Here is a 27,126-nt window from a genome sequence, read left to right as displayed (position 1 = left end):
TCCTGCCTTTCTACCAGCAGGCTTCAGTAGTGCCCGGCAGCAAATGGACTGACCATATATAAGGGCACTAGAATGCAATAATAACACTTAGCAACTATGTGGTACTTTGTATTTCCAAAGTGACTTTAAAAACTTTAACAAATTAAACACTACAACAAAGATGAGCCACTTGAAAACTGCAAATGCTGTTTTTTGGAAGCACATTGTGATATGACAATATATGATAGGACAAGATAAAAATACATAAAAATGGCATTAAACTATGTTAGGCATAAAAGCATAAAAATACCATCAAAATATAAAAAATATCACTTTCCCTTCCTGGGAGTGTAAAAGTGCTTTTACTGCTTGGTTCTCAGAATTTCCTGGAATGTCACACTGGGGGCATTTGCTAGCAAGAGTGGGTGAGTAGCGGGGTGTTAGAGTTTAATAACAGGTTTTCACAGTGGCCTCAGTCCTCTGCCCACTCCATGGGCATGGGCGGCAGGTTATATATTTGTGTGGGGCCCGGGCCCCAGCAATATTCAGGGCTGGGCGCCCTGCTCCAGCAATAGTTGGAGCTGGGTCTCTCCCCCCCCCGCCCCCCCCGGTCCTGCCTGGATCGGCCCCAGCCACCGCAGGTCTCCCCCTGCCGCCGCGACCCTGCCTGGAGCAGGTCCCCCCCCCCCCCGGCCACCCCCCCGCCGCGGGTTCCCCCCCCTCCGCCGCGTTGTGTTGCGTCCCTGCCTGACAGAATGCAGCGCGCCTCTCCCTGCCTGCTGCCCGGAGGGCTCCCAGCAGATTTGCTGTCTGCTGCCGCAGGGTCCTAGTGCCTGCTCTCCGCCAGTACTGGCAAGGCAGGCTGCCCTTACCCTGCGCCTCTCCAACCCCCAACCCGCGGCCCCAGCCGGCGCCCTCATTCCCCGCACCCTAATCCTCAGCCCCAGCCCTGAGCACCCCACATCATGAAACCCTCATCCCCTGCACCCTAATCCTCAGCCCCAGCCAGAGCCCTCATCCCCTGCACCCTAATCCTCATCCCCAGCCATGAGCACCCCCACATCATGAACCCCTCATCCCCCCACACCCTAATCCTCTGCCCCAGCCCTGAGCGCCCCCACATCATGAACCCCTCATCCACAGCCCTCATCCACAGCCCAACCCTCTTCCCTAGCCCTGAGCCCCCTCCTGCATCATGTACCCCTCATCCTCCGCCCCATAGTCCTCACCCTGCACTCCCTCCTATCCCCAAACTCCCTCCCCCTTCCCACACACCCCTTCCCAACCCCAAACTCCATCCCAAAGCCTGCACCCTTCACCTACTCCTGCACACCCACCCCCTGCCCCAGCCCAGAGCCTGCACCCAGCACCCTTCCTGCACCCTAATCCCCAGCCCAGGATCTGCACCCCAGACCTCCCCCGCCGAGCCCCCTCCCAGAGCCTTAGGCAGGTGGGGGCGGAGTTGGGGGGGCGGAGTTGGGGGCGGGTTCTGGGCCCCACCAAAATTTTTACAAACTTGCCACCCATGTCCATGGGTGGAGCTCTCCTTGCATTCCACATGTGCAGTGACTATAGAATCACTCTCAAAGCGTGTGACCCCAAAGCCTCTTGAAATCAATAGGAGTCTTTCCATTGATTTTTGGCTCAAGCCCTAATTTTGTGTTCATGCAAACAGCCTTGCGTGGTACCGGCAGTCTCCATCAGAGTTCTGAGGAAAAGGATTTACTCTTCCTCAGATTGAGAATTTGTAGCAGCTCCAATGTGTAATACTCCTCCCTCCCCTTCTCTGACCCCTAATGGGCATGGGGAGAATAGCAGGTGGATCCATGTATTTACAGATTCAGCTAGACCCAGGGGTGGGCAACCTTTCAGAAGTGCTGTGACAAATCTTCATTTATTCATTCTAATTTAAGGTTTCGTGTGCCAGTAATACATTTTAACATTTTTAGAAGGTCTCTTTCTAGAAGTCTATAATATATAACTAAACTATTGTTTTATGTAAAGTAAATAAGGGTTTTAAAATGTTTAAGAAGCTTCATTTAAAATTAAATTAAAATACAGAGCCCCTTGGACTGGTGGCCAGGACCCGGGCAGAATGAGTGCCACTGAAAATCAGCTCGTGTGCCGCCTTTGGCACACCTGCCATAGGTTGCCTACCCCTGGTCTAGGCCTTCCTTTCTCATCTCTATACCTCACCAACATGCAAAGGTGCAATGAGCTGTGCTCCAAAGTGTGTGTATGGTGTGAACTTCAGAGGCCAGATTCTATTTTTTAGGTACACCAGAATAAATCTAGAGTAAGCCTATTGAATAGAACTACTCCTCATTTATGTCAAGGTGACTGTGATCAGAATAGGGTCCCAGGAGGATTCTTGTCTCCCAGCTCTGTGCTGCAGATTGCTGTTGTTCTATTGCATCCTGGGCTCTTTGTGCCAAAGGGCAGGATTTACCCCTAAATAGCTGGTAAGTCCAAAGGTGCTGTACAATACATGTGCTGCTTCTAAGGCAAATGGCCAGACTAGGAATTTGGCAAGGTTTACCAGCACTGCACTCAAGTAATATGAAATGGCTCAAACACATTGTTTCCCTAGAATTTACAAATATCTGGAAATATTTTCTTTTTAAAATGGGGATTGTATCCTGTTCTCTTGACATGTTGAATTATTTCCCCCAGGTCCATGTCATCTTTATTTCTCTTCCACAAAATCTGATATCAAAGTTCGGGAGCTGTTGGGCCTGATTCTGCTCTCATGTACACTGATGTAAAAGAGGAGATATTCCATTGGTGTCAGGGGAGTTTAAGCAGTTTAAAGCCTGGGTAAATGAGAGGTGAATCTGGCCCATTAGTCCTAGAGATGGGCTGAACTAAAAACATTTGGATTCAGACCCAGATGTTGCAGCTTGGGTCCATCTCTGATTCTTTTGTTTGGTGTCTGGCTGTCTGTGTCTCATACTGGGAGCTGTGTCAGTTGGTTTTACTCTCAATCTCTACATTGTTCACCTGGGCAGATGGCTGATTAGATCTGTTTTCCTTTGACTCACCTGCGGTGAGGAATTTCCTCAAGTGTATTTGCCTAATAATAAAACCCTTTTAAAAATTCCATAAAAATAGGGATTGATTAAGATTAAATGAGGCCTAAGTGTACCAAAAATGCAGGGCCACTCATGTATTTCAACAAACAAAAAAAGGTCTCCCACTTTCAGCTGCACTTTCCCAAGCCTACTTCTTCCTGCATGAATAATGTCTTCTGATGTTCCCTCCTTATGTGAAGCCAGGAGCTCCCATAGCCTCTATTCATGCATAGTCAGGATTTCCCCACTCTTGTTCCTTCCCAGTTAAGTTCTGCAGGGATCTGTTTGCAGAGAAAAGATGCGGATCTGCCCAAAAGTATGTTTTAAAAACAGTCAAATGTTTTTTTCATCCGCCTCCTTGTGCTCCTGCTGCATTGTAGGGAGTTCTTTTTTGTTCTTAAATTTTGTGCTCTCCCCTCTCTTAGTAACTTGTGAGTTGGCTTCCCCTCTTCTTCCTGATTGCTGGGTGGGAAAATTTTCCTCCTGCCTTCCCCCTGTCCATCCTGGCAAATAGGGGGCAGAGGATTCCACAGTAGCACTTTCTCCCTAGAAAAAAGAGGGTGCGTCTCATCAATTCCTTGCTCTCTCCCTATGGGATTGAGTATGTGTGTGTCAGTTTTCCTTTCCTCATGGGATGAACTTTTACTTCCCTGTGGGAGAACCATGTGGTACTCACTCCACCAGATCAGTTCACTGCAGAACACCTCCATCCACCTAACTGATAAAAGCACTTTGCTTCTTCTTCTCAGAAGAAGGTCTAGCCAAGTATATATCAATGTTCTTCCCCTGCAGACCTGGTGAACATGCCACAAGGAAGAGAAACATCTGGTGGGGGTTCTGATCCATGGTTACACTAGGCTCATGGCTAATTTGCCTGTGTGTAATTTCTGTTTGGAGTTTCTCTTATGAAAGTGGGGTCCTTTTGTATAGCTAGACATTTTCCACATTGTCATTTGCAATCTTGGTCTCAGATTCCAATCCAGTCCATCTTGGTAGTTACCAAAAATCATTACCATCCAGCAGCTGTTTTGTGGCTTATAAGAAATGAATTGGTAGGTCTTCGCCTATGGTCCACAGCCCACAACCAGCATTTATTGACAGTCTCAGCAGAGAGGCCAGATGTTGAGTGGACTAGACACTGAATGACCTGGTCATTCTCTTACAGGCTTGGCATATAAAATATGGAGCAGAGTGTCAGGCCAGCATAAAGAACCCTGAAATGCTTTTTTCTGTACCATTTCTGTGGATCATTACAAACACTAAACTCACACACACACATAGGGAAAAACAACTCAGACATCATTAATTAAATAAACACTGAACAGTAAAAAAATAAAAAATGAACCAATTCAAGCAGTGAGGTGAAGCGTTCTTTTGTGTTCCAGTGCACATCCAGCACGAACAATAAAATTCTTTCAAAAGTGAAAAGTGAAATCCAGGCATTTTTAGCTTGCAGGAAAATACTTGTTTTGATTGCACATTCATATGAGATTAGAATTCTTAAATGTCGGGCTAATTATCCCACATGAAAATAATCTTAAACAGACTTTTGGAAAGTTACATGTGAATAACAGTTGCAGAACAATTTGTAAACCAGTTCTCTAGTAATTGTAGCTCTTGTAATCAGGACTACAGCCGTCAAATTTCACCAGAAAAGGTATGTTCTAGACTGTGTAGCTAGCTAGATCAATAGGTAGGTTCTTCTCTGGCCTCTGTCTTCACACTGTCTGAGTGCCTCACAAATGTCAATTAATTTGCCCCCACAGCATTAGGAAGTTGAGAAATGAGATAGGAAGTATTATTATTATCCCCATTTTAAAGATGCAGAACTGAGGTGCAGCAAGAACAAGGGCTAAATTACTGATAAAACGCATCCTTATAGGAGTAGCCATATGAAGAACTGAGACACAGGGCATGTTTACACTGGAATTAAACATCTGTGGCTGGCCTACGTCAGCTGACTCAGGCTTGCAAGGCTTGGGTTTTGGGGCTGTAAAATTGCGGTGTAGATATTCAGGCTCGAGCACAAGTCCATGCTCTGGGACCCCCTGAGTGTCTGAACTGCAATTGTACAGCCCGTTAGCCTGAGCCCTGCAAGCCTGAGTCAGCTGGCATGGGCCAGCCACAGCTGTTTAATCCCAGTGTAGACATACCTCAGAGACAGACTTCCCAGGCACAGCTCCTCCTTGACGTCCTCCTTGCTCCTGGGCAGTAGTACTTTATTATTGACCTACACCCGCCGTAAATTACTACTTTCCCATGCTGGCTCTGCAACATTGGCTAGTGAGCAAGGAGGAGTGAAGCCAAGACTTCATTCCCTCCATTCTCTGCCCACTTGCTCCTTGGAGGAAGTAAGCAGGTAAGTAGCCTCACTGACTCCTGTGTACCTGAACTGAATATCCAGGTAACCTGTGTAAGGAGTAGAGGTATCTTATTCCCTCTTCTCCTTTACAGAGTCACAATCTAATCATAAGTGACTTGCCTAAGGTCACACAGGAAGTACTGTATGTGGCAAAGCCAAAAGTTGAAGTCAAATCTCCTGAATGCCAGCCCTGTGCTTTAAACACTAGTCCAGCCTTCCTCTGTGTTGCTCCAGAATCAGAGGAAAACAAATAGGGTGCTTGGGAGAGGAAGGTGGTAAATGCACAGCCCAGCATTTACTTCCCAAATTCAGTTTAGTGGTCTGCTTTTCTGCTTACTGGGCTCTTACACTCTGGGTTCAGAGAGTTTGTGAAGTATCAGTTTAATAACCAGTAGGTCCTGTATTGGTGGACAGTCGTGTATTGGTAGACTATACCATGTCCTTGTAGGAGGACAGAGCTGATCATCTATTGGGTCTTTTTTTCTTTCTAACTAGTCTGGTGCTACCACGAGCAAGCATTTATGTCACACTTCTTTTCCTACTAATCTCTTGGTATGGATTTGTGGTTTCTTTTTAATGTCTGGTTCATTAGATGGTGTAACATATGTAGAGTTTTTAGCTGTGGTTGAGGAAAGCTGGGAATGTAGAGGTTAAGTTTTATTACGTCCGTCATGTTTGAGAACAGAGGGCCATATACTATTTCTGCCCTGAGCCCCTGCCCAAAATTCCCATTGGCACTGGAGTCATGTGCATGGCTAAGGGCTGTTTATAACCCTAAAAGTACTTTCTGTTTCTTCTCAGATGATCTGGATCGAACCATAATCTAGACACCACTTATTTTAAACCTCGTTAAACTACAGTTTTGAAACTTTTTGAAGCTGGGATAGGGAATTATTTCATAGTACGTAGACATTTAAAATGCTGTGGATAACATCTCTGTCCCCCACCCCCATACATGCAGACACTGCATTAAGAATTTTCCGCAGTGTCATTTATTTTATAAAGGGTTCTCTATACTTGCTTCCCCACCCCAACATTCACAGCACAAGCACATCAAGAGGGAATAAACCCCTAAAAGCTTAGTTGTAATTTACATCTTTACTTCCTGCACGTAGTAACAATAGATAGTTGAATTGAAAAGCCTTTTAAAATTCATAAATATATTAGTAGCCATTATCTAGGAGAAAACATGAGTCTGAATATAGGGCTTGATCCACCACAGTGTTTCTCCAACTTTATACCAGTATAACTCCCTTGAAATCAAAGGAGGTGCACTGGTGTAAGACTGAAGTAGCAAGTGTGAATCAGGCCCATAATATTTGAGGATGACTACACTTAACCAAGAAGGCCACTCTTTTCGCTGGCCACTCATTTTGGGTGCTGTAGGTTGGGCACCCAGAAACGGAGGCAGTCAGAATGAATGGATACTTTTTAAAATCTAGGCTGAAATTCCATGTTCACTCTACAGAAAACCCTGCCTTCGGTCTTTTCATCTTTTCAGTATAGCAGAAATGAGACTGTGTTTTAACTGAATATTAGATACTTTCTAATAACCTAATGTCCGAGTGATTTCCTTTGGAATTTTGTTTTGATGTTTAAAACAGAGAACAAAACCAAACCTTCTCCACGGTTTATTTCCTTCTGATGAAAATAATAGCATTGACTCCATAACATGTTAATCATTAAACTGAGTATAAGTAAGGCAGGTGTGCAAAGTGGAGTAGGTAATGCACAATGCTAAGGCTGTTAAAAAAAAACCTCTGCAAACCTAACTCCATAGCCTACGGGATGAATATGACACAGCAATACCAGTATCTGCTTTCATTGGCACCCTCTTGACAGCTAAGCTTTTTGGGAGGTTCTGCCCTGGGATTCAAAGACAATAAGCAAACTTGCACAAGAAAAATAAAGTTTGCATTCCTTTACATTTCAGATTTGACAGATAAAACAGAGGCAGGTAATACACTACTGTGTAATCCCTTGCAAAGGTGACACAACCCCAAAGAGCTTTGATGCTGTCTGATTGCAAGCCTCATGAGAATTCTAGTGGAAAACAAATGCTGATGAGCTTATTTGACTCACCTTTCTACCTATTTGCGTTCAGAAAGGGCTCCTGTACAGTCTCTTCCCCTTTCTTTATTGTGCGGTTTGCTTTGTTTGTTTGAGTTTGAAACTGCCATTATGTGAAAGTGTTGCAAGTATAAATAATTTAGAAGATAACTCTGTGGGGATGCCACTTTCACTGCTTTTCTGCAGTAGCAACTCATTATGGTTCTGAGAACCAGCATTCCATAAGAACAATTATGCAACATCAGTACATGGATATTAACCAAGCCTGATAGATGGTGACAAGAAAATAATTTTGACATCTGTTTAATTACATTTTTTTCGCCTTTCTTAAAAAATATCTCCTCTCGTGTGTAATGCACACAACTGCTTTGCATTTCCTACAAATATTTGCAGGCTTCTTGGATGGAGGGCTGGGTATCTGTATACATAGATATCCATCAGGTTGTATGCATTTTTTGTGTTTGGACTGAAAATTACTTTCCTCCCAATACGAGGCCATTGTGATACAATTACCTAATGAAATGCGTTTGTTTCTAAAGGTAATCTAGTCAGTTAATATATGTTAATAAAGACAAGTGAACAAAAGGTAATAAGTGGGTCAGACTCAAAAAGAATCACTCCTGTTAAAGGGAAAAGAAAAGCTCATAATGGAGCTTCTCTTACTTTCACCCCATCATTTTAAGAATTGCTTTGCCAGTCCTTCACAGCAAATAGTAATTTTAAGTGGCCCAACACAGAGCTCAGGTTGTGTGCACTCTATGGTAATGACAGAGTAGCTGCCCTTTCTGGAGTCAATAAGTCCAACAATTGAGTCTCTTTTTTTTCCCCCTCCTGTGAGTGAATCAGTGCTGTTAGCCTGACTGACAGGTTTGCTTATGGAGAGCGAACCCTTCACCCTTATCCAGGCACTTTTGGGGTTCATAGGCCAGGCAGGTAGCATAGAAAACACTTATAAGTAAAAAGCTGATTTTGATCTTGTGCTCTCCATAAACAAGAACTGTTGAGATAAACAATTGATGAGTATTGGGGTGTATCCCTAACACCTATATACACTATTTCAGGACTTGAATCTCAGTGCTCTATTCTTATGAACATGTTGCTTATAGATGACCAAGAATTGTTCATCTCTATTTCTTTTTTTACCAGAATCTCATAAGATTTTGCCAGAAACTTATTTACATTGTTAGTTAGTTTCCTGATTCTGAAATGCAGCCGTGTTGTGATATCGGAGGGTAAGTTATGAGAAGTGGAAAGTGTCTAGTAAAATTTAACAAGAAGGATCTCAAGAAAGGGGACGAAGCGTCTCCTGTTAAAATAATGTCATGTCAAAGAAAAGGAGCATGGCCATAAGTCTGTATGCATTCCCCAGTAGCCAAATCCAGTCTGATTTAGACGTTACACACCAACTTAAATATATGGGAATTAGAATTGTTGGTGAGAAGGAGCAATCCACAACTAAAACAAACATTGCAGAGACTGCAAGCTATCATAGTAAACAGTGCACTGATGAAAAGAAGTTTATGTATTAGACAGTGTTTGTTTACATAGATGGGTTTATAACCTGATAAATAGAAGTGACAAATAAATATCTCAGTGAGAAGTTATTCTCTTGGACATCCTCAAACACAATTCCTACTCCTCCATGCCTCTTTAGGACTCCTCCCTCATTTTACTCCCACTGTCCATAACCTTGATGTGATCCTTGATCCTGCTCTTTCATTCTTCCACATCTCCTGTGTCTGCAACTCAGTTTAGCAGTATTAACCACATATGCTACTTCTGCTCATGCCTTCACCTCCTTTCAGCTTGACTACTGTAATTCCCTTCTCTAAAGCTTCTAAATCCCAGTTCTCCATGCCCCATTATGTGCCAAATGTTTCTGCCTCCTTCTCACACATACTTCAAACATGACAAAATCACTTCTATCCTTCAGACAACTCCACTGTTTTCCATTGTTCATTTCAGGGTCCATTTCAAAATTGTTTTTAAAATCCTGTAAAAGCCTGCTTCATGTCCTCTCTCTCTGTTTATCTATGGCCTTCTCCCACCCCGCCTAGTTGCACAATCTCATCCCTTTTCATCCATCATCCTTTTCCTCTACAGTTCCTTTCACTTGAACTAACCCTTCTCTGTCATTGACTCTCCAGATATAGTATTTTCAAACTCAATGAAAACTTATGTTTTCTCCTTTGTTTATGGCTCTTAATTTCTCTCCCTCTGAAATATTTTTTGTTAATGAATTATCTAATTATGTAAATTGTTATGGGATGGAGTTTATGTGAAAGATGTTGTAGCATGATATATTATAAATATTAAAATAAAACTATGTTACAGTGAAAATACCAGGGGAAAGCTAGTTCAGAAAGTCCAATTTCCTAGGTAAGTATTAGGGATCCATTTTTAGTAGGGTTGAAGCCCTGCCTCTTTCATTTTGGGTGCAAAATTTACATCCACAAAGTCTTTACCTGCATTTTGTTCACCTGCAAATTACATCTAGTTACCTGATTTGCACCTACAATTAGTTAGTTAGAACTGTGAGATTTGTATTTGAAATGCAGATGTAAAATTTGGGCCTGAAAAACTGGCATTTGTATATTTTTGTGGGCACCAATTTCACCCACCAAAGGGCGGCTGATCTCCTGGAATTATAGGTCACAGAGTGCTGAATTAATGTATCCCACTTTGAAAACTGAGCAGTTGTTTTACATCGTCCACAGTGGATCAGTGATTGAGGGACATATAGGAAACAGACATGGATGCCTCCAAGTCAGGCTTCTGTCAAGGTCCATTTAAAGGTGCCAGCTTTCTCTTTGGCTATTGACCATTGTATTTTCTAATATATATTTTATTGAATCAAAGAACTAATATATTTCCTAAAATGTCTCTGGAAACTCAGCTGATACAACACAGTCTAGACTCTCTTAGGCTAGAATTTACTAGTATTAACGCATATGTGGCATTACTGGAGTCTGCTAAGCCTCATGTGATTTATAAAGATATAAAATATATCTTTTATGATTACGATGATGCTAAAAATTTTGTGGATGATAATGTAGGCACTTTGGAAAGACTGGATATAACAACTGTTGGAGATTCAAGAAGAAATACACTCCTTTGCCAGTTGATCTGGCTCCTAGAGGATAAAATTGCTTTGACTCCTTAGTCATTGACTGTTTGCATTTTGTTTCTTTTATTACCTTGCTGAAGACTTTGTCATGCTAAAAGTTTGCATGTGTGTGCGTCTATATTTTTGACCTCTATTAAATAGTTAAATATTACATTAAATGAGAACTATCGGGTTACAAATTGTGTATTTTTAGCAATACACAAATTTTACAAATAAATTGTAATTATTCAAACTGAAATATGTCTAATTGACTTTTCACTCTCTTTGCTGTTAATTTATCTTTCAATGTTTCTTTCCCTGTGGATACTGAAAACAGAATGAAAAAGGACAATTCACTTTCACTTTTATTTAGTCAGTTTCTTGTAAATGTCACCTTCAGAGTCTCATGCCCTAGCACAGTGGTGCCCAAACTTTTCCTGTCATGCCCCTCCCCCCAGTCATGGAATCTGTCCGTGCCCACCCAGCCTCCCTTACTGAACAATTGGCTCAGCAAAGGAGCATGGGCTGAAGGTGGACCTGGTCTTGGGGGGAGAGAGGGAATGAGGCCAGAGCTACCCTGGGGGCGAAGCAGAGCTGTGGCCAGGGCCGGAGCAGGGCTGGGGGCAGAGCAGGAGGTGGAACGGATCTGTAGCTGAGGGCAGAGCAAGGCTGGCAGGTGCTCCCTTCCCCGTCCCATGTGGGGACTGGCCTGTGCCCTGCCATGTGCCCCTCTGAACATTCCTCCACATCCGGCAGTTTGGGGACCATTGCCCTAGCACAATGCTGCAATGTTTGGATTGAAAATATGGTAGGAAAAGACTTATCGATCGGTATTTGTAATTAAATCACCCCGTTTCAAAGACTAAGGCTGTTACGTTTCACAGGTGGGTAGCAATATCTGTGAGTATTAAACCACAAAACCTTTGCTCAAGTACTGTTATGCTGCAGTTTTTCAGATGGTCCTCTTAAATATGGCCAGAACAATTACAGATGTATCCAATTTGAATGTGCAGATCCTTCATTGGTACCCACTGTAGACCAGATCCTCAGCTGGTATAAATCAGCATAGCCTCATTAACTTCAAAAGAGCTGCACTAATTTACATCAGCTGAGGATCTGGCCCACTATGTGCAATGGCACACACTCATGCTGACTGTCCACACATAGTCAATGGGACTATCTGAGTGCTTAAAATTAAGCACGGGTAAAATTTTCAAGAGCATGTTAAGTACTATTTTCAAAAGCGCCGTAGGGCTAGATCCACTAGGGGCCTTCAGCACCTAAACTGCCACTTCTGGCACCTAAAATGTACATCCTCAAACCCCCCACTTGGCTGCCCCCTAAACCTGTAGGCACCTAAGGTTGCCCCAAATAAAGTCCCGTAGGCACCAAAGTTTCTGTTGCTGGGCCTTCTCACAGCCACCAATCTCATGCCTAAACCCTAGAGATCTAGGCTGAAATCCCCACTCTGCCTGAGAGGAGCAGGGACTTGAATCTCCAAGGAGAGTGCTCCAATCACTGGCCTAGAGGGTATCCTGGTGTGGGGGCTTCTCAAGCTCTCTTCTTTAAGCTGATCCATTTTGTATAAAATAATTAACTCAAGCACTCAGCACCTTGCAGGATCAAGCAGCCCACAGTCGCCAGTTTTATGAGCTCAAATGCAAGTTGATGCGCATACAATTGGATGCGCTCCCCACAAGTGGTGCAGATGCAATTTTTGAGACCTACTCAAAACTTGCCCAAATAGTCAGCATATTCTGAGCTAATGCTGAAAATCCTTCCATAACCTTTATTAAAATGATGTAAGATCATATACTGTTTCAAAACTTCTCCCATAATGAGTTACAGAGATACAGAGAGCGAGACTGACTGATTTGTTTAATTTCATGACAGATATTTCATTTCTATGTACAAGAATGACAGTGGGAAAATATCACAATACTGTCCAATGTTCATTAAAGATAAATGACCACCACATATAATGCTAATTTCATATTCCTTTTTATGATATAATTTCCTTTTTTTATGGCATATTCAAGTGACAGTAACCAGGTTGGCAAGCCTAAAACGTGAAACCAGATGCTTTGCTAGCTAGCCAGCCTTTAAAAATAAAAAGACAGAAAGTTTGCATTAGTGTTAATTTGCTCATCAGCTGGGGAACCCACCAACAGCAACCTTAGAGTGATGCAATTCGGGACAGACTCCCACCAGCCCTCTCTAATTCTTGTGAGCCAGCTGGGTATTGAAATTCATAAGAATCCACCTCTTTGAGTGCTTCAGAGAGCACAAACCTTGTCAATTTCAATCCTCCGCTGGTTCAGAAGAATGAAGCCAGGAGAGAGAACAGAGGGGTGGTGCAACATTCACATGTATGTCCTCAATCACAACAAATGCAGCACTCCAGGGCCCCTGCAGAGCTCCAGCCAGCTCTATCCCTGACTTACCAGCTGTGCTTTGCATTTACCTCTGATTACCCAGAGAGGCTGACTGGGTAGCAGGGAATGAGCCATGAGGCAAGCATGCATGTGGGAGAGTGAGCAGTCTCACCTTTTTTGTTTTAATTTTCCTCTCTCTGAGGCCCAGGGGCGGCTCTAGGCACCAGCAAAACAAGCTGGTGCCTAGGGCGGCCAAATCTAGGGGGCGGCAGGCTGCGCCGGCGGACCTGCCGCAGTCATGCCTGCGGGAGGTCCACCGGAGCCCCGGGACGACCGGACCTGCCGCAGTCATGCCTGCGGGAGGTCCACCGGAGCCCCGGGACGACCGGACCTGCCGCAGGCATGACTGCGGAGGGGGCGCTCGTCCCGCGGCTCGGCTGGACCTCCCGCAGGCATGACTGCGGCAGCTCAAGCGGAGCCGCGGGATCCGCGAACCGTCCGCAGCCGCGGGGGGTCCAGCTGGGCCACGCGGGACCAGCGGACCCTCTGCAGTCATGCCCGCGGGAGGTCCGCTGCTCCCGCGGCTCCGGGGCGCCTCCCGCGCATGACTGCTTGGGGCGGCCAAAACTGTAGAGCCGCCCCTGCTGAGGCCTGCACAGTTGGCTTACAGCAATTTAGGCCCCTGTTGTCATAGGCACAACATTAAAAGCAACATTTGCAATAAAGTTTTTAACAGACTCTCTAAGGTGGTCCTAAAACATTTTTTCTGTGATACATATAGGATACACTTAATACACAATGGTGTGGAAAGGTATAAAGGCTTTATCAGCATGAGACTGGGATGATCTGAATAAATCTGTCCTGCCTTCACCCCTCCTGAATAATAATATTGCTAGGACCCCATTATGCTAGGTGCTGGACAGACACTGAACAAAAGCCTGCCTCACTGAGCTAGCAGTTCTCAGACCGATAACACCTTTACACACACCATGCACTCAGATACTGAGCCTCAAGACTCTCCTCTTTGATAAAGTCTGCTTACCATAAGCAGAGTGATCAAAGGGGTGAAATGAACATGATCACATATGTATATAAAACCTAAGCAGAGCCTCCTATAACCAAGCAAGGGCAAGGAGCAGAAAAGTATGGACATCACCATGTAGCTACAACTTACTTGGGAAGTGATTAGGTACTGCAGTGACAGGTGCTATAACGTGTGTGTGTGTGTGTTGAGATTATATATAGATATTCTGTCCATTACTCCTAATTGTTTCACTAGTTCCCCTTCCTCTCATGTATACTTTAGTAGCCACCAGCTAGAGAAAGGTAGCTATCGCTATAATTAAAATATTCTCCAATTATTATGGACTGTTGCTTAATATTCTATTGTTCCACTGACAACATAGTTTTTAATGTATCATTTTATACTATGCTGTAGATCATCATTATCCTGCCTCCCTTAGGGCCTTGGCTGTACGAGTATTTATTTGTTTCCACAAGCTAACATGTGCTCATCTTGGAAAATAGTGGTGCTGCGATTCTTCCTCACTCAACTCGTGCCCCCCCCCTTTGTTTTTTAAACCTTTTCCTCCTCTTGTCAGCCTGAAGCATTAAGGAGTCTGAATATGGCATATACCTGGATTCGCACCCAACTGAAACGCTGAACACATACTGGCTTCTTAGCAAACGCCATACACGCAGGTTTATGCACTCCTTAATGCGGTAACTCCATACGGCATCGTCTTATGGCCTACAGCATTTTTTTCCCCTTTAATAAACTTGAGACTGGATTAAGGGCTCAGCTTCACAGAGGTGACTCCGCAGTCGCTTCCGTGGGAGAGGTGGGAGCTCAGCACCCCACTTAGGGTGCTCAACACCTTATAGAAGCTGCTCGGCTCCTTGCAATATGACTCTGAACAGAACTTTACTCCATGCCGTCAATGTGATGTTCTGACTAATTTTAATCATGTCAAAATCCATTGCTTATTAAATACCTTTTCCCAAAATGTTTCTCAAAAAGAAACTGAGGTCAGTATAAGCTGGAGGCGTCTGCCACAGCAGCTTTGCCTCGGCATCAGTGTGAACATCTTTAGGATCAGCAGGCCTCAAACTTTCACTAGTGTGCATCTATAAATTTAGTTTGGCGGTGGATTTTGAAAACTAAGCTGTTAAGATCCAGTTTGCTAAGGTCCACTGGTTGATAGGTAAAATATATATTTCCCAGCCTAATCCTTTTTCCTTTAGATTTGAAGCTTTAATGACAAAATCATCTAAATAATGAAGCTTTCATGAAAAAAATATACAAGCATGGCCAAGACAGGACTGTGAATACAAAAAATAGCTCACTTTGGACAAAATTTGCTGTCAGGGTAAATGGAGCATTCCTTCTGAACTCACAGACTGGTAGTGCATGTGCAGGTTGGTTGTAGATGGTTGCTACAATAAGGCTTCTTTCATACAGGTGTGTTTATGCCCCAGGCTTGCTGGCCACAGTCCATTCCATTTACAGAAGCTGAATTAAACAATAACTACCACATTGCAAAAAGAAGAAGGAAAAAAAAAAAAAGGTGAGCGTCAAAGGAGATGCCTGAGAGCTTTGTTAGGGCCAAGAAAAACCCTGTTGCAGTTGTCAGAGCTTGTTGATGTTGCAGAGAACGGCACTTTTTTTTTCCTGCTGGATTTTGTGGTTCTGCCTTAGGAAAGAAAGTAAAATAGAACGGAAGAACAAAGTCCTACTCTATAAATCAGCAGCTGCTCCTTGCCAGATCAAAGGAGTGACATTTTTGCTCCTGGACTACTTGTCCACTTTAGGTGCTTGACAGACAGCTAACAGCTGGCCTGCTACACAGCATAGGCGAATCGAGCTACATCTTCTTCAGAGTAGATGACAAGCTAATCAGAGATATCCGTAACACAGGACATGTGAGTGCACCTTGATCTCTTCAAACACATCCAATACATAATTGCTAAACATTTTTGTGCATTTTTGGCAAGTTAATACTTCGGTAGTTTCCGCTGAGAAGTAAGATGGAGAATGAATATGTTTAGTTCATCATGAAGATGCAAAGTTAAAGGGAGGTTAAATTTATAGCTAAGCTCTCCTCTTCAGGTTAATTTATATCTAGCTGAAAACTGAATTTGAACTAGTTAGGAATTTGTGAAGTGACTTTAATTTGATTGACTATTACAAAAATATGGATTTTCAAAAATGGCTGCCCAAAGTTAGGATCCGAAAGCTGCATTTAAGGGCCTGAATAAGGGGCCTGATTTTCAAAAGTGCTGAACACTCAGCAGCTCCCAGTTTTCAAAATCTCGTCCTGTGAGTTTAACATGACAAATTAACACATCTTGAAATTCAAGGGTTAGTTAAGAATCAGCAGAAAGGTCTGAATTCACTTTTAATGTGGACAGTCCAGTGCAAGCAAAGTAGAGTACATGCCAAATTAGCTAAAATTGTGTTCAGAGTTTCCATAAGATGTATGTATACAGACCTGGAATTTTAATGTCAGTAGTAAAACTTTCAAAGTAATTTAGTTTCTAGTTGCTTCCCATTTGCAATAAATCAAGTACAGGATGAGGTAATATACTACAACTTATGTCTATTGACTTAGCATTTTATCTTTAAGATATGAATAGCTAAGGAACTCTGTCTGTTTGTCTCCTCCCTTCCTTTCAAGTACCTTTGAAAGATTGCTTTTACGGTGCATGATAAATAACCATATATGAATAATCTGATGGCATTCTGAAAGAGTAACAGACATTGCTTCAAAAATCATGACCTGCTGGGATGCTTTGTTATGTGGTATGAGGTGTGATTACATTCACTGAATAGTGTTTATTATCATTCAGAATTCCAAGGGAAATAAAAGATAATTTTCCACCTAGGTTAAAATATCATGAAAGCTTATAATGAAAAATCTGTGTGTAGAGGGTTCTTTGTGTAGTGGGAATTCTTCATTAAACTCAATGTTAACAGATTTATTCCTCTAACTGGTTCTCAGTCACGGTGGGGTTTCACACTATATTTGCAATCCTGGATAATGCAATCCCCTTTCCACTATACAATTTAACAAAGTACAAATGGGGTAGGATTCAGTCATGGAGCTAGCTCACTATTTATGGCCAAAATGGAACTGTAGCAATGAAGATACACCTTTTACTCAGAGAAATGAATTGCACGCTACAGGATATGACTATTAGACAACATATGTACAGTGGCAACACTAGGCTTACATGACCTATGTGTTAGTGTATGGTCCCCCTCTTCCAAGGACACAGATATGCACTCAACCCACCAGCCATGGTGCCAGGGCACCATCCCGTATCCTCATGCATGGTCCCATCTGACTCCAGCAGGTCACAGCACAGAGCGATTTCTCCAGCTGCACAGCCCATTTGGAAAGCTATGTTTTGGCTCCACCTCCTGGCTTCCTGCTACATGCAGTGGAGGAGGTCACCAGGGGCCACTGAGCACATAAACAAGTATGTGGAAGTGGGCACAGGCAGGCAGCCAAGGCCAGGGATTACTCTGTGCCCGTTGGAATGGGGGAAAACAGGCAGGAGTGATGATTGTATTGGGCTCTGCAAAACCTAGGATCAGCACTGTATATTTCAGGCCTCACTTTCTCTGTCTACAAAAAAAAAAAAGTTTCATTTTCTTGCCATCAAACTACTGCAGAAACGAGATTCCCAGACAGTCCACATGTGCAAACACCTACTATATGGAATAAACAAGTGTAACTCTGTAGCATTTGCACTTTCAGCGTAAGTACTATTAGCACAGGCTGTTAACAAAACAAAACAAAAAACCCTCAAACTCTTGGCTTGTGCCCAGTCATTTTCCCATGCTCCAGAAATATAACCTGGTAGAAGAGCTACATGTTTAAAGACACACATTTTCTGTGAGCTAAATAAATACCAGTGTTGACAACTCTCGTGATTTTATCAGGAGTTTCATGGTATTTCATGTTTAACTTAAAGTCCCAGCTCCCAGAGAAAAAGTGGTTAGGTGAGAATCTTGGCTTGCTTGCTTATTTCTTTCTTCCTTAAGTAAGTTTCTAGCCCTCATGCTTGTGGAGAAATGCTTGAAAATGTAACTCAAGTGTTCCCCAAAGTCTCAAAAAAAACCAGAAGGCAAATAAATATATATATATCATGATTTTTAAGTCACTCTCATGCTTTTGGGCAGCCTGACTCATAATTTTTGAATGCTTGAACTACTGGAATACACAGACTTTTGAGTGCTATAATGTAATTTCCAAAATTGCCATCTTCTATGAGGGTGATACTTTTACATACAAGACATGGTAGAGGTCTGTGGAACCATCAATGAACAAAGTCTATCTATCTATCTAATAGGCAGCCAGCCTTGCCATTTTTAAAATAGCCTAATCTTCCCTGGAATACTTACAATGCCTCTAACAAAGTTATCTAATCCGGTGTTAAGTTTTGTCAAGGAATAAGTCCCTCTATTTTTCCCTCTTTGAAAATCGATCATGTAAATGACTCCACTGCTCAATATTCTTAACTTAAGGGAGCCTTTCTGGCTGGCTTACATCCAAGTGGCTACATTCAGCTTTATACTTTCTTATAAGGAATGCTGTACATAAGAGTTGGCAAACAGGTGTGGCATAGAGTCAGTGAAGCAGAAACAAGAGGTTTATCAGCCATTTTTATATACACACACATACACAAAAGGACACCTAAACCTAATTCTGCAAGTTCAAAACACACACTAGAGTGAAAAGGTTAAATAAACCAAAATGGTTAGATTTCAGCTGCAAAAATAAAAGTCTGATTGATAAACAATGAATAGTTTTAAAGGGGGGTATATTTATAGATATTAAAATGTTGCTGCAATTTTAGAGTGTCAGATTCCACATTTCCAGATAGCTCTGTTCCTCTGAAATTATACAGTCAGGGTGTGGTAGAAACATGTCAGATACATAAGCATCATGAACAGAGCTCAGCAAAAAAATCACAAAGAATTTAGAAAACCTTTCCATGTGAATTTTTTGTCCATTTCATTTCAAATTCACAAAATATAATTAGATTTCACAACTAACCAGACAAATTCTGTTGTTTTTCCCAGAAAATTGTTGAGTGACAGTGGGCTTAGTTTAAATGGAAACCAAAAAAAGGGTTTTTTTGAGCCAAAACATTGACATTTTTCACAGTTTGATTGTTGAAATGTCATTAGGACGAAGATTAATTCTCCCATCAAAAGTCACAAACATTGGAGTTTTTACCTGTTTTAGGCCCATATTCAGCAAGGCTTAAATTCCATTGACTTCAGTGAGTGTTAAGCACATGCTGAAGGGCTTTGCTGAACTGGGGCAATGTGAAAACAGCCATTTCATGGTATGTTAAGTGCCATGTAATGATGTCAAACAAACCTGCCATGGAAAAAAAAAACTATCACTACTTTCTCATACCACTATTTGTGTACACCATTTTTTTTACACAAAACAAAACTATATTTTGCTTTGATATGCAGAGTATTGAATATTTCAGAAGATTCCACTGGATAGCTCAGGGTGGTGGAAATGGGATGCAGAGAATTTTACTCCTAGTTAGTGGCCTGTAATCTAACCTGATATGGTAGTGGCCAAAAGTAAGAAGGGGCACAGAGCCTGGATTACTCTCTCACCCCTAGAAACCTAATGCAGGGTTGAGGCACATTGTTCAAGCTTTGTGGAAAAACTTGCACTAGCATGCTCACTGTTGTATCTAGTAGCTGGGTAGAAGACTTCAAGCTCCAGTGCCCTCAATCTGGTAACTTTCAGAAGTACTAAGGAACAGATTTTCAAAGATATTTAGGTGCCTAAAGCTGCAGTTGGCTGCCTAGTGAGATTTTCAAAAACATCTAAGTAGGTTAGGTACCTAACTCCTAGTGCTTCAGTGTAGACACTTGCTACAGTGACAGAAGTGGTTTTTTCTTCACTGTAATAAGTCCTCTCCAGGGGCGGCTCTAGGAATCCCACCGCCCCAAGCAGGGCGGCACGCCGCGGGGCGTGCTCTGGTGGTCGCTGGTCCCGCGGCTCCGGGGGACCTCTTGCAGACGTGCCTGCGGAGGTTCCGCTGGTCCCGCGGCTCCGGTGGAGCATCCGCTGGCATGCCTGCGGGAGGTCCACCTGAGCCGCGGGACCAGCGAACCCTCCGCAGTCATGCCTGCGGGAGGTCCACCGGAGCTGCGGGACCAGTGGACCTCCCGCAGGCATGACTGCGGAAGGTCCGCCGGAGCCGCCTGCCACCCTGCCGGCAAAATGCCGCCCCAAGCACGCGCTTGGCACGCTGGGGTCTGGAGCTGGCCCTGGTCCTCTCCTTCAGGAGGCAGCAGCTAGGTCTACAGAAGACCTCTTCCATCAGCCTAGCAGTATCTATACTGAGGCTTAACTTGGGTTAACTACATCTCTCGGGGGTGAATTTTAGGTAGACCAGATCTCACATTTAATAATAAAGAAAATATATTAACATTATTATAATTATTAATTGTTATTATTATCTTAGTGCCACAATCCCTAGTCAGGTTTCAGAGTAGCAGCCATGTTAGTCTGTATCCGCAAAAAGAACGGGAGTACTTGTGGCACCTTAGAGACTAACAAATTTATTTGAGCATAAGCTTTCGTGGGCTACAAAAACGAAAGCCTACGAAAACTTATGCTCAAATAAATGTGCTAGTCTCTAAGGTGCCACAATCCTAGTAAGGATTTCTCTCCTTTACAAACACCCAGGCAGATATGGTTCTGGCCCCAAACAGCATACAATCTAATTTGAGACAAGTCACTGCTGTAGTTAATCTTTGGAGTTCACTGGAAGTGTATTCTTTTTATTGATTTATTCCTTTCTCTTTTTTCCGGTTAAAGAGTTGAGTGCCTTTCTGTGCATGCAGTGAGCTGATTGATTTAAAGAACTTTTGTTATTTTAACATATCATTGTCTGTTATGGATATTTGAAGTAGAATCAAGAGAGCATAGTGATACTGATGAAGCTTTAGAGCTAAACTCTGTGGCCTCATATTCTACCTCCTTCTTCTCAAGAAGGGAAATTCACTTTGCTGTGGAGGACCCGCACAAGATCCTCTTCGCCACTTAGGTCTCACACTGCCAGGCTATAACCTAAGGTAGTGACTGGGGCTGAATGCAACTCCATGCTGCAACCAGCCATCTGGTCCCAGGTTAGGGATGAATTTCATGTTTCCAAACATTGCTGTTTTTCACCCACATAAAACCAGACTGTTGTGGCCTTATGCAGGTGAAATGAATCTCCTCCAATAGCCTTACAGTAGGGCTGAAGCAACCTGCCCAGTATAAATCAGTGCAGGAACTAATGCACTTGCAGATACTAAGCCCCGACTGATTCACTAATGGAATGAGCCATATCTTAAAAAATGAAATTTTGTACAACGAAACCAGTGGGAAACCTCAAAAATTGTATATTAATGTGTCATGCTTGAGCATGCAGACCAAGAGATCTGTATCTGCTGCATATTTTCTTTTGCAGTTTGTATTAGTATTTCTTTGAAATTTTAGCAGAATGTTGTTTATCATAAAATTAAAATGTATTAGGTAAATGTGACTTTAAAATCATTCTGGAGTGACTTCAGATAGAATATCGTAACTACATGTGTTGATGCAATTAAATATTGTGTATGACTTCTTACAGCATATAGAACACAGGTTTGTGATTAAAAAAACAGTGATGCCATTTGAACAGCTGCAATTTTTACAAATATTAGAAAGGTGCTAATTAGAGATGGGAAGACACTTAGGTCAGCTGGTCTGCCTAAGCAAAATGCCTAACTACACTTAAGATATTCTGCAAACTGTAGAATCCACTAGTTTACCTCTACTGCTCTTTTTTGGCTGAGCACAGATAAAATACTATCAAGCAATGAGATTTCTTTTAAATGTCCACATCATCTTACATGTTGATCTATATCCTGTTTGACTTGCTCAAACAAATAGCTCCAATGCAATTAGTGGAACCATTTGAGGTTCGAATAGGCGAATAGATTTGACCCTGTATCATTTATGTGACTGCTTCATGTAACAATGCTAACAGAAATACATCCTTTCATAGCCAATGCCCACTGTTTGAATTAGTAGAGGTGGTGATCTGAAATCTGCAAAATGATGAGAGTGAGAGTTGCATTATATGTAGTATCCCAATTACATGTATTCTCCTTAACAATACACGCCTCGTTTATCATTCCAGGGTAAGGGCCAGATTCTGCATGTGTATGAATGTAGAGCTTGTGAAAGGTGCCAAATTGACAGCCCTGGAGGCTGAAGTCCCCTGTTTATCCGCAGAACAGCCATGGCACATATAGTGGCAATATGAGCTTCACTCTTACACCCCTGCCAATGTGCCTGAATGTTAATATGGATGGAGAGAGGAAAGACAGTTATGTAGATGGTGGACTGGACAGATCACAGGATGGGGAGTGGAGAAATCTAGGGTCACGTTCTGGCTTTGCCACAAACTCCCTGTATGACCTTGGGCAAGTCACTTAATCTCCCCCTGTATCAGTTCTTTTCTATAAACCAGGAACAACAATCATGCTATCATTCTCCCACCTTTTGTCTATCCAGGCCATTCACACTGGGACAGGAAATGTCTCTCATTATGTGTTTGTACAGGACGTAGTGAAACAGGGCCCTGATCTTGGTTGGAACTTCTATGTGCTCCTAGAATACAAATAATTATTATGATTAATAATAGAGCAGTTCTTTCCATTGGAGATGATTCATTCACCTTTTCCCTTTCAGTCTTTGGTCTCTGGGTGAAGGCAACCATCGAGGTTGGCAATTAGTGCTAAGGAACAGAGCCATGAATTCCAGTTCCATAGGGGCCCAAATAATGCTGAAAATAGTGTTATTTGTATTTTTGTTTAATTTTTTCCCTGGTCTTTTAATGCCCCTTAAAAACATTTCTGCCAAAGTAACATTACAGTGTTTCTCTAATGCATGAACTGAAATATTTTGCAAGGACTAGATCTTGCATTATTTTGGCCCCAAAAATAACACCCTGAGGCATATAAAAGAAAAGCCCTCGGAAAATGTAAAGTTTAGAGCAGGGACTATGGCTTCCATGTCTCTATTATGAATCATTCACATTGATGGTGCATTATAAATAATAATACACAAACACTATTCTGTGCATTTCTGCCAGTTGTGCTGGCAGTTTATGTGATGTAGTCGTTGCTAATGAATATTGGACCTGATTTTCAGCCTGAACTGAACTCTACATCTGCTTTTGCATCTGCAGTTTTGTTGATACAAATAATTTCAGATGACATTTTTCAGATATAGTCACTTGAGGGCATAAGTGATGCAATTTTAGGCTGGCTGGGATTTTCAAAGGGAATTACATTTCAATGGGATTTGGGTGCCTAACTCCCCTATGCTCCTTTGAAAACCCAGATGTCTAAGTACTTGACTGTACCCCTGCTCCCTACAGCAAGGTACATCAAGTGACATCAATTACACTTGCAATTTTTTGCATGTGCAAAATTTCAGGAACAAAAAGGAACACCTAGAAAGTAGGGCTCAAAATCAAGTACTATGTTCATTAGCAATTATATCTATGGTGGTCTTTCAGCATTTACTGGAAAGATGTGGCCTTATAATTTAGTACAAGTCTCCCTAGTAGATTTGTCTGTAAGGCAGTACAGTTTTGGGGGCTCACTTTCAGGGCTTCAGCTTCCTCATCAGAAAATACCTACTGAATCATCTAGTAGTTCATATAGAAGATCTAGAATTACTCCTGTGGGTTTAATAAACCTAGGGCAAAATGTCTTCCTTTGGAAGTGAATGGCTGGCAAGTGCATGAGGACATGGAGGCTGGCTTTTCAAAATCCATCCCATAAAGCCGGTATCCTGGTTGAATATGTAACACTGTCAAACCAAATTTTGTAAACTCATACATGTGAGCCAGTTGAGTCACTTTACTTTCAGGACTTAAAATGTTCTTAATGTCCTGCATTGTTGTGTAAACCCCATTGAAAAAAACACTTCAGAGGACGCCCATTTTTTTACTAATGTAAACATTCTGACCAGTATCCAAAGATATGACCTCCAGGTGAACCTTTAACCTTCCCCTTAATTATTTGTTTGAAGGCAGTGTGGAGTTCTCCTGCTGAGACTGAAGAACCATAATGCCTTGCAGCCCTGTGAGTAAGGGAGTGTTTGGAGGGAAGTGGAAAGAGACATAAATAAGGGCACCACCAGATGTAAATAATAAAAGTGGTTGGGGTTTAAATAAAAACTGAAAAAGCAATTTAGTTTCCCTAAAGAGTGGCTGGATTGAAGAAAATAGGGGCTCGGAAGACAAAAAGTGTGGGAGGGTCTCTTGTTTATGATTTTTTACAGGCTGCCCAAATAAGCATTGATTGCATTCTTTAAAACCTTGCCATCTGTATACATCATTAGAAGCTCATAGGAGAAGAGAAAACAGTCTTATCAGGCTTTTCTCTTAATCTCTATTGGCCTTAACTTTAGCTGATAAAAGGCATGCTGGATACAGAAGGTTCAGGTCAGCCCCCATTTGGTCAACGTGGTAACATTGCTGGAAAGCAGCAAATTAAGTCCTATCAGAGACCTTTGTCTTTGGGAACGGAAACTGTGTCTAGGAGTCGCCGTATTAGAGTTGGAAATACCTCCACCATGCTGAAATCGCTGCTGGCTGAAGGAATGAGCAACAGAATCAATTCTTTGTTTTTATTTTTAATACTTGAAGTCTCCTCTTGACTAATTCAGAGGCAGGATGACATTTTTGACAACTGAGCTATACTTTCCTTGAAGAATAAAGAATGTCTTTGTTTTGGATGTAAACAGAGAGATGCAAAAAAGCCCTTTGGTGTTATTTGTAGCATTTATGCATCTGTCTAATGGAATTCCCACCAGTGTGATTACAGGAGATCTAAACAAAGGTGTACTGTCTTTTGTTATCTTTGATGGACTTTAACCTGAGGGGAGCAACTCAGTGGCTAGTACAGTATATGTCGGATACCCAGCTGTATAAGTGTTAGAATTCGACTAAGTAAGCTGATTAATTGAATTTTCTGTTATTGACTGAAAAACTCCCATTAACTTCAGTGGACTTTGGATCAGGCCCAATGGCAGTTAAGGAGGCTGTTTTGGACGACGGGCATGTTAGTATTTCTGAAGAGGATTAAACACTAGTATTCAACTTCATTAGCCCTCCTTAAGGGTCACTAGACTGAAGTCTGAACTGTGAAATACCGGACAAAACCTGAACATAAGCCCTAAAGTGTTCTTAAAACACAAAGAACAGGGATAAAAATAAAAACAAGTGTGGTTTGTGAGTGATAGAAAATTGCCTTGTTTTGAACAAATTGTATAAATAATATGGGGAGGGGTATTTTCACTGAGTTTGATTTTACTGAGTTTGAGCTGATGTGGATTGCTGTGCATTAAACTAACAGAAAATATGCAAGCACTTATTTGTAGGTTACCAACCAAATTAAATTCAGGCTTTCTAGCCAAACAACTGGCTTTATCGAATGCTCAAACATTTCAGCCAGTACTCCAGCTATGGTACCCGATTTGAGAAAAAGTTCTTTTGGGCCTAATATTAAACATGTGTACCTACAATTCCCTCTTTCTACTGAGTTGAAAGGTGCCTCAGTTTATGGTCAGCAATTGCTTAATGCTCTGCCTTGGGTGTCCCACTCTTGGCTGAAAAGGTCGCCCCCAGCTGGCACTGACCTCTAAATGACCCCTGACTTTACAGGCTTAAACTGCAGGAGTTGCAGAAGAGCAGAAGTCTTTCTGGGCCAGCACTTATTGCTGCTGTGCTGGTGATAAAACTTCAGACAGCCTAATTGATGGCTTTGCTGACCTAACAATACCTTGTGAAAGCACAGAGTGGCAAAGCCTGGTCTTCATTTATGGCCAGCTGCAAGGGTAGCTGAATCCCCTATGATGAAGAAAAAAGTCTTCTAGCCTGTGAACTTTAACCAGGTTCCTTGTTACTCTAAGAAGTTAAAGAAACAATTGTCTTGTAACACAAGTTTTCATTCACATTTACTTGTTCACAGCCTTCTGGTAATTCCAGTCTTAAACTAGCTAGTAAGATAAGCATGTTACAAGTTACAGTTTCTGAGCACTTTGAGGGAAATCTTTTAAAGTGAAGTTATTTTTTTTTTACATGCTGCTGTATTGCACTGAATCCCTGCCAGAGTAAAAGCAAAGGTGTTCTTAAAAGACAGAAGCAAGCTGATGAATGGACTTCTATTCTTTGTGTTCTGTTTTAGGTTTATTAATGCCAGAAGAAGAATAGTACAGCCTATGATTGACCAGTCAAATCGAGCAGGCAAGTTCCAAGTAGTATCTGTATTCAAGTCCCACAGGCGCAAATCCTCATCAAGTTATTCTTCAGGAGTCCCATCACCTGGTAAATAAATGCCTCAACTAGGCATTCTGGGAGATTATTTTTTCTTATGTCCCCAGAATTCCGCTGTAGGAAGCAACTTCACTAATTGGTGCTAATTGGAGATTTCCCACCCTGACTCTACTGAAACTGCTTTTTATTTTCTCTCTGAATTGGTAATTGGGTACAAGTACTAGTGCCACAAGCAGTTTGTTTGACTGTGAGCTCTTGAATTACTCATTGCTTGTCTGCATCCAATCAGCAGGACAATCTCATTTTCTTGCTACCCACAACTCCTTGGTGTATGCATTGCTTTCACTTCTGTAGGACTAGCTGTAAAACTCATTGTATCCATTCATTTGCTTTGACTATTCACAATATGCAACTAACGCCTGACATGCTACCATACTGACCAAAAAAATTATTAAAAGATTATTACTTTTGTTTAAGAATGCACCAAATATAGTCCCATTCAAATACATGATTTCTGTAGCAACATTAAGTTTTTTTTAGTTTCTTTTAAAACATTCATAAGCTGTAACTCTTGAGAACTACAACTGGTACAGTGCTAATCATTCCACTTTGTAATATGCATTTCCTTAGCTTACTAGGGAGTTGTGGTTTCCTGCAATGAGGTTATGGGATAAAACTGTTCTCCATGTGGTGATGACTGTTGTCACTAACAAGGGCTTTAACTTGATGGTGATTTCGCCTGCTGCTTCACTTTAAAGATTTGAAAAGGTTATTAAGCCTTTGGGAAAATCTTCC

The 27,126-nt window shown here is 42.1% G+C and overlaps 1 protein-coding gene across 8 annotated transcripts in view; it reads left to right on the top strand.

Annotated features, from left to right (window-relative positions):
* MEIS2 (Meis homeobox 2) overlaps positions 1-27,126 on the top strand; it is a 188,806-nt gene that overhangs the window by 155,638 nt on the left and 6,042 nt on the right. For all 8 annotated transcript variants that reach the window (XM_039537025.1, XM_039537027.1, XM_039537023.1 and 5 more), the window contains one exon: positions 26,243-26,301. In XM_039537025.1, coding sequence (XP_039392959.1) covers positions 26,243-26,301 — 59 coding nt within the window. The remainder of the gene's footprint in view (positions 1-26,242; positions 26,302-27,126) is intronic.

Source organism: Mauremys reevesii, linkage group 4 (genome assembly GCF_016161935.1).
Source record: "Mauremys reevesii isolate NIE-2019 linkage group 4, ASM1616193v1, whole genome shotgun sequence".
In the NCBI taxonomy this organism is placed as follows: domain Eukaryota; kingdom Metazoa; phylum Chordata; order Testudines; family Geoemydidae; genus Mauremys; species Mauremys reevesii.
Note: the sequence above shows the minus strand (reverse complement) of the source record. Positions and strands in the feature narration are given on the sequence as shown.